This window comes from Mastomys coucha, unplaced genomic scaffold, assembly GCF_008632895.1.
Source record: "Mastomys coucha isolate ucsf_1 unplaced genomic scaffold, UCSF_Mcou_1 pScaffold20, whole genome shotgun sequence".
NCBI lineage: Eukaryota > Metazoa > Chordata > Mammalia > Rodentia > Muridae > Mastomys > Mastomys coucha.
This window is the reverse complement of record NW_022196903.1, coordinates 122,594,368-122,602,764: the sequence shown is the minus strand read 5'-3', so window position 1 is coordinate 122,602,764 and position 8,397 is coordinate 122,594,368. Positions and strand designations below refer to the sequence as shown.

General features: G+C 40.1%; 1 protein-coding gene across 1 annotated transcript in view; it reads right to left on the bottom strand.

Moving 5' to 3' along the window:
* Window positions 1-5,425: 5,425 nt before the first annotated feature.
* Window positions 5,426-8,397, bottom strand: part of Clec12a (C-type lectin domain family 12 member A) — a 21,140-nt gene continuing 18,168 nt past the window's right edge. Inside the window, exon 6 of the mRNA XM_031380982.1 lies at window positions 5,426-5,594. Within this exon, the coding sequence (XP_031236842.1) occupies window positions 5,426-5,594 (169 nt within the window). The remainder of the gene's footprint in view (window positions 5,595-8,397) is intronic.

Sequence of the window (8,397 nt, the reverse complement as noted above, 5' to 3'; positions counted from 1 at the left end):
ATTAAAGGCATGCGCCACCACTGCCCGGCTGATATATGTTCTTAAACAAGTTTTGGATCTAATTTTATTTTATTTTGGGTTTTGCTCCAAGATCAACTAACTTATTGTTGAGCATAAGCTAGAAAACTTAGGTTACTTTCCTTGGTTTCTGTGTCATTTGGATGAAGCAACATCAGGATTTTAAGTTAGTAAATTAAATATTTCTATTAGTTTATTAAATCCTCATACATAAGGTTCTGCCATTAAAACTTCATTAATGAGATCAAAGGCAGGAATAGAAAAACGGCTAAAGGTTAAGAGAACTTCCTGTGGAAACTTGCGGACCACAGTGAGATTTCAGCACCCAATTATCATGGCAGGTCTCCTGCACAGGCATGCTGAAAATGCATATAACTCAGATGCCTTCTTCTGCTCTCCTTATGAACACACACACACAAAATTTAAAGAGAGAAAAATGAAGAGAGTTTTGATATTTCACTTTGTAATTCCCTATCTCCATATTTAGTATCCTGAGAGCCTTTGGGATTTTCTTTTCCTAAATCCTGACCCTGCCTCAGAAACACTCATTGACTTTAAATAGACATGGCGTCCATTGGATTGTATTCATTTAGAACTTCTATTTTTCTACGAATTATGATGTTCAAAGAACACAAAGCATATTGAAACTTTTATTTGACTGGAAAGCCATTTAAACAGTGGAATTCTACCCTTTTCTATTTGGTTTGTTGTTGTTGTTGTTGTTGTTGTTTTTGTTGTTGTTTGAGACAAGCCTGATCTCAGTCACTGTATAGCTGAGGATCACCTTGAACTCTGATCCCCACGCTTCCACTTCCATAATTCTGGAATCACAGGCTGTCTTAGTTTATTCTCTGTTGCTATGATAAACACTGTGACCAAACATTATGCCCTGGGAAAGTGATGATGCGGTGCTTAAAATAGATTTTCTCTTTGCATACCCAAAGGTATTTCATTTAAAGAAGTAAGTCAAATCCATACAACTAATTAATTATGCCTTCCCAAAAGTGTGTGGGTTGAAATCTCTCCAGAGTTACTAAATGCAACAGGAAAGACTGTGTAGATGTATGTGAAACCAACTGGGATGTAATAGCAAATCATTGTGTAGCTGAGGCTGGCCCAGAACTCAGCTGTCCCCCTCCACTCAGCCTCCTCCTGAGTTCTAAGATTATAGTTGTGCACTACCCCGCTTTGTTGAGTATCTTTCAATGCCTTCCACAGTGAGAGGATTAGATGGACGCGGTGCAGGGGTGCTGCCGTGGAGACATGGTCTATTCAGCAGAGTCCAGACCTATGATTTTATTCCAACTAAAGGCTCCCTTCAGTAAGATATCAGGGGAAAGTTCTTCATGCTACCGCTAGAGGGCAGTATTCCCCCAGGAAGAAAACTGGTTCCGCTCAACCTTTTGATGCTTTTCTTGGTCAGTACTCTGGGCGTCCAGAGTCTAGTCCACTAAAGATCTTCTACCAAACTATTTATTCCTGCCACAATTGTGCAGCAGCTAGCACTAAAAAATGTTTTGGGAAACAAATTAAGAATAGCATCCAAAATTTCTGGATTTCAAAGTCTAGGTGTATAAGTGCGAAGATTCAGTTTCACTGCGTTTATAGAACACTATACACAGTGACAAATGTTTATACATTATTTCCACCTAGAACCAAGTGTCAATAGCTTCATAGATTTCAGAAGACAAAAAATATGTTACAGAAGTAGAGCATTAGCCTGCAAAGAAAGAAAATAAGTAATTTGTCATTTGTTGGTTTCTTCTAAAATTTGCAAAACTTACAAACATTTATGACCAACTCAAACCTTTGATTTTTTTCCAATGTTTATGTAAGAACATAAAAGTCTCTGTGTGCTGTTAAAGTAACTCTTTTGTTCTCTGGCCAGAGAGCTGGACTCCAGAAAAATTCTAACATTGTGATGCCTAAGCTTTTAATTTATAATTTAGGACAACCTTACAACCTCCAGAGACTTCTCCAAGTGACTACTAACCAAGAATAAGACTGGGTGGGACTTATATAAGACTTGTACAGAGCTGAAGACCCAGCATCTCCAGAACATTGGTCCTCTTCTGTAATACCCCCATATCTTTTATTTTCTGATAGCAAATATGGTTTGTTTTGTTTAACTTAGTATGGAAGCACACCTCTCTGGTGGATTTCCTATCTCTTGATAATAATACCTGTCACAGTATCATCAGTTTGATATGATCTAGAATCTCCTAGGAGACATGTCCCTAGGAATGCCTGTAAAGAATATTCTAGGTGACTTGATGTAGCAAGACTCATTTCAACTGTGGGAGACACCATTCCATTTGATGGGGTCCTGAAGCAAATGAAGAAGAGAACAAAAGCCAAACACCAACACTTATTGCTCTCTGTTTCTATGGATGCGGTGTGACTTGCTGCCACCATAACTTCCCTGTCATGTGACCATGGCCAAGGAAGATACTTGGGGACTGGTAGGCTAAGAAATCTAATGGATCTTTCCAATGGGGATGTAGGAGATATAACAATGTTAGGGACAGAATAGAAAAGACTGTTTCGTTGATAATCATATTTACATCCTACTCAACACAAGGTACTTCTAAGAAGACTGACCTCTAAGCTTCAGGTCCCCTAACAAATTGGAGACAAAAGTCTCTTAAGGGAGTAGTTGAAGAAAGCTAGCATAAAGAATAGTTCAACAACATGGAACTATTTTTGGTGTGGGCTGTGCATACACTGCTCTTCTAATCATGCACTTGGCAATGTAAGAACTCATTTACATATGCTAGTGACATCCTGGGTCTCCAGTGAAACTTACACTTTTCTTCAAAGATTTATGCAATGACTTCTCAGGGGCCTCCCTGCAGGGACTTTGCGCCTGCTTCACATCTCTAAAAGCTCACATAGTTCAAAACCAGTTCAGTGTGGATTGACATGCTTCTCTTGTTTTCAGGTTGTAATAGAATGTGGTTGAATAGAAACAGGATGTCCTAACTTCTCTGTCACAAGGATTGCATGTTCAAGATGTAAACAAAATAAATGCTTTCTCCCTAAAATTGGTTGTCAGGTTGGCTGCCCCAAGGCACATAACCAGTGCAGTGTACACAATTGGTGCACTTGCACTGTTTCTCAGATGTCTTATTAGGGGATTAAAACCCTAGAGAGTGCACCTAAACCAACAAGTACTCCCTTAGCTAATTTATTTTTTCCCAACTTTGATCTCTGAGGGTCTGATTCCATTTGGATTTTCTCTATTCTTTGTGGGAAACATTAGCTAGGCCTGCAATCTTTTCCTTCTGTTAGGAGACTGAGAAATCAGTCACATGATCTAGTTACTTGACTTGTGGTCTGAAAGCTGGGTTGATGAAGACTTGTGGGGTGGGACATACATGTTAACTTACACTGAAAAGCCTGTCCTCAAGCAAAGAGAGTCTTATCTACTAGTATAAGGGAATAATTCTCTTCTGAGTTCTTTGGGAACTGAGAAAATTCTGTGGATCAAGATGTTGGAGGTCATTAAGAAAAGTTGAAAAATGGTAGGAGCCTGTATAAGAAAGGTATGAATGGTGCAGAGTACAGAATGGTTTTTTCCATATAGTTGCCTTCTGGAGAGAATTGTACAAACTGGTAAGGGGATACACTTGAATGGAAGGACATTAAGGGAGCACCATGGGTGGCATGCCCACATCATTTCTGTGGGAAAGGCAAAGGCCTAGGAAGAATATTCTTGTCTCTTTTCACATGACCAAAGATGATAAGACATAACACCAAGTATGTTCTTTCACTGTGCTTGTATTTGCTTAAACTAACTGCAAACCTACTCGACATGAGGTACTTCTAAGAAGACTGACCTCTAACCTTCAGGTCCCCCTCACAAATTGGAGACGAAAAGTCATCTTGTGTTTTGATTGCTTTAATAATAAAAATGAGAAGTGCTTTGTTTGCTCTACTCCTGAACCCAAATGTGTGGCATCCCCTGGTGTCACCACACAGATCTCTGTTATTGTCTTTGGTCCACTTGGCCTCACTGACCAGGGTGGGTCAACAATAGATGCTCCCATTTATTTATTCCCAGCTTCAGCCTGATTCTGATCTTTGCTCAGCTTCATTTTTTAACATCTATTGGCGTTCTGTCTTTCATATTAATAATGTTAAATGAAGTGAATAATGAAGTTCATTCTTATCTTATTCTAAAGTTAGGAATATGTTGTCTCTTAGTAGAACTATGATGCTAATTCAAACTTCAGAGGTTTGTTCATTTGTTTGCTGTTTATTTCCTGTCAAAGTTTGATTATATTTGGGAAAGCTACTCCTAGTTTCTTAAGTGTTACTACAGCAGGGTATTAGATATTCATCAAATGCTTTGCTAGGTCAATTGAAACATTTACTTTCCCTTGCATCTTTTTAAATGTTTATAAATCTTTAATATAAATTTTTCATGTCATACTATGCTTTCTATATTTTTCCAGACTTTTTTTTCTTTGAGGTTGAAATTTGCCTAGTTTATCTTTGGAGAAGAAATAGGCTACATGGCCTTGAGTTCAGCGCACTGCATGAGAGGCAGGACTGCAGTCATGTTGTTACTGTATTTGTGTAGCCACTAGCAGCTTCCTGAAAGAGAGGCAGTGGCCTGGGGGAAAATAGGGGAATCGGACTACAAGAGAAATAACCAGACCAAGTCAAATGTTCCGATCAAGGTCCAATGTGTATTTCAGAGTCTGAGAATTTATAGTCAGGGAAACCCATCCCACAGTAAGCCAGGATCTTATGGCCTAATTAGCATCTTGTTGTTCTGTCTAGAAGGCAGATGAAGCAGCTCAGCAGGGCGTGGCTCCTAGCAGGAACTTCCGGAGAGGCAGAGAAGCAGCAGGACCAACGGGCTTTCTTTGTCTCAGGAAATTCCACCCAAGTGGGCTAGCTACTTTGTGACAAGGACAAGGTCTGGTTCAGCCCGCTTGAGGCTGGGAGAGGTCACAATTTGTGTGAGAAGAAATGTACACACTGCCTACAGTTCTGCTGAATGACAGACATCTTGGCAACCTTTCAATTGCTGTGACAAAACACCATGACCAAGGTAACTTATAAAAAGAAGCATTTAGTTTGGCTCCTTGTTCCAGAGGGTTAGAGTCCATGACCATTGTGGTGAGGAGGATGGCAGCAGGCAAGGAGACATATTCTTGAGCCGTAGCTGTGAGCTCACAGCTCAATCTACAAGCACAAGACAGAGACAGTACTCACTGGGGATGGTAAAGCCTACCCTTAGTGACACACCTCCTCCAGCAAGGTCACACCTTCCAGTGCTTCTGAAACAGTTCCACCAGCTGAGGACCAAGAATTCAAATGTATGAGCCCCTGGGGGGCGTTCTCATTCAACCAACCACAGCAGGATAGTGGCTAGAGACAAGCAAGTACAGAGTAGCTACATGCTATCCTCTGGAAGGCCATTCAGCACACTTTCCACCTGTACCTTGCTGGCTGTCTCTTCACATATGATCTTGTTCTTGTCAGTGCAATATGTATAATAAACATTTAGCCTGTCTATATATCCACAGTACAACTTATTTATGTCATCTGTGCTTCTTTCAAACCTATAAGAGAAAAATAAGAACACTTAGCCATTTGTATTTTGATTATACCCACAGAAGAGAGTTTTCAAAAATAACATTATTGGTTGTGTGGTCTATTGTCTAAGTTAAATTTCAGCTGATGACTTGGGTAACATGTATGTGATGTGAAACACTATTTTCTCTACTTCCCACATCTGGAATGTTTCTGTCATTTGATTCCAGGCTTAGCCTCTCTATCCATGGATGATATGATTTAGAATAATGCCAGATCATAAGTCTCTACCTTAACTTTGCACTATCATCATTGAGTGCCTTACCTAATGACCAAAGTTAGAATAAACCCAGTTCAGAAAACCTCAAGTCTATGCCATCTCCTGTGTGATTGTCCCTGCTAGCAATATGCTCAGGCAGTCCTTCTGATTAGTAGCCTATAACATGGGGTAAGTGATGATAAATGCATTGACTCTTGAACTGGCTAGTAATGGTCATCAAATAAGTTCATCAGTTAATGTGGGAAGCAGAAGAAGCCTAGTGTGGGAAGGCCTGAGGGTGTGTTGTTACCAGGAGCTGGCCATGTTAAGGACCATGGCCTTAGACCTTCAGACAAAGCCTTCCTCTGCTCTATGTGCTGATGTTTATAGTATGTGCAAAAAATGTTCACCATAACATTCTCCCCCTGGATATTTGTGGCCTGAAGATTGCTCCTCTTCAGAGGCTGCTCCTACTGAACCTGCCTCAGCTACATACAAATATTGTTCAGCTACATACAATAATCCCTGGTTCCTTGTTTATGTACCTGCAACACCCACCACTCCATCCAACAGTATATAATAAACACAATGAACTGCTAAGGTGCCTCAGCATTTCCATATGATAGCCCAGATTTTCCACCTATTTACATGTGCTTGTCTTTTCTTCATTCTCTTATGATCCTAGTCAGGTCTACCCCTAAGGCTATACAAGAATGTACCAAGTTAAACTTTCAAAAATGAGATTTCCAGGGAGCTGGAGAAATGGCTCTGTGGTTAAGATGGAGATTCTAGAGAACCTGAGTTCAGCTCCTAGTTTACATTAGGTGGCTCACAATCACTTATAAATCCAGCTCTGGGGTATACAATGCTTCTGGCCTCCATAGGTACCTGAAATCATGTGTGAATATTCATATAAAGAAACGACACTCACAGAGACACATAATTAAAAATAAAGTAAATGTTGAAAAAAATGAGATTTTCCATGATGTCAAAGTAAACATCACCCCCTCCAGAAAAAGCCCCCAAATAACACTAGAAATAACAAAATTATACACATACACTCACAAAACACTACACACCACACCATACACACATACATAAACATACACATGTGCAAAATACCACACACACACACAAAAACACACTCCACAGGCATATCACACACACAAAACACCACACGCATTACAAACATACACACACAACAACATATATCACATGCATCACATACATACATACATACATACACACACACACACGTAAAACAAACCATACCACACATACACACAAATGCATACACATGTATAACAACCCCCTAAACACACACACACACACACACACACACACACACACACACACCACATGAATGACGATTTTACACTTACTATTTAAGGACAATGTCAAACATCTACTGTTCTTAATGCTTATCTTCTCATGTGTAGTAATTTCTAGCGCAAGTTTATTCTCCTTTATAAAGATTAAGACTCCCCTAGTCTTCACTCCTAATTCATACCTTGATGCTGGCTGTACTGCTTCCCTGCACACGGGACCTTTAAGACTTCCATCCATCTCTCCTCAACAAGGAATCATCCCCATTCCTATCATTGCATTGCCTTTCTGACCCACACGCCTTACACTTATTTCTAGCTGAGGGGAAGAACAATGTGAAACAGAAACTAGTGTTTGTGGCATGACCTGTGGTGATGAACACGCAGAAGTCACAGTGCTTAGCCTCGGCATAGTAAACTTTCAGCAGGGTGGCCTTGGTAGACTTCCTGTTGGATGCATCCTGATTTACCAGAACTAACAAGCTTGTAGTCAAAGGGTTGAGATACAACATGATAGTGTTCTTGCCTAGCCAATACAAGATCCTGGATTCAATCTAGGGAGATGACTCATTGGTTAAAGTGCACACTGCTCTTGCACAGAAGTCAAGCTTAGTCCCTAGCACCCAGCCCACAACTACCTATAACTCCTGTACAGGGCTCAGACACTCCGTTACAGCTTCTGTGAGCACCGACTCTTCTGTACCTCATGACAAAAGTGGGGCCTGAATCAATATCCGGCAGACTGAGACTAAAGTTCCTTTTTATGGTCTCATATTCAGTTTCTCAAATTTCAAGGATAATAAATACATGTGGGATTTTCACATGTTGATACAAATAAAACCTTCATTTATTCTCATTTAAAAAGATGAAAAATGCAATGTGTAAATCCAGTTATAGCAGTTTACTCATGAATACCTTCCTAAATATACTTATAAAATCATATATAGCTGAGTATGAAGCCTATGTGAAAGTTCATATAATTCTTGATGTGTAGTGTTTGTCCGGTGAGTCTTCAATCACTGGACTCAACAGTCAGGGCTATGGAGATGGTTCAATCAGCCAAGTCCTTCCCTAGCAAGCACAAGGATTTGAGTACAGTTCCCCAGAACTCATGAATAAAGTCTGAGCCTGGTAACACACATTAATAATCCTAGTGTTAGGGAGACACAGACAAGCAGATCACTGGGGCTCCCTGCAACCTAGACTGTTGGAGATTTCCAGGCCAGTGAAGGATTCTGCTTAAAAAAA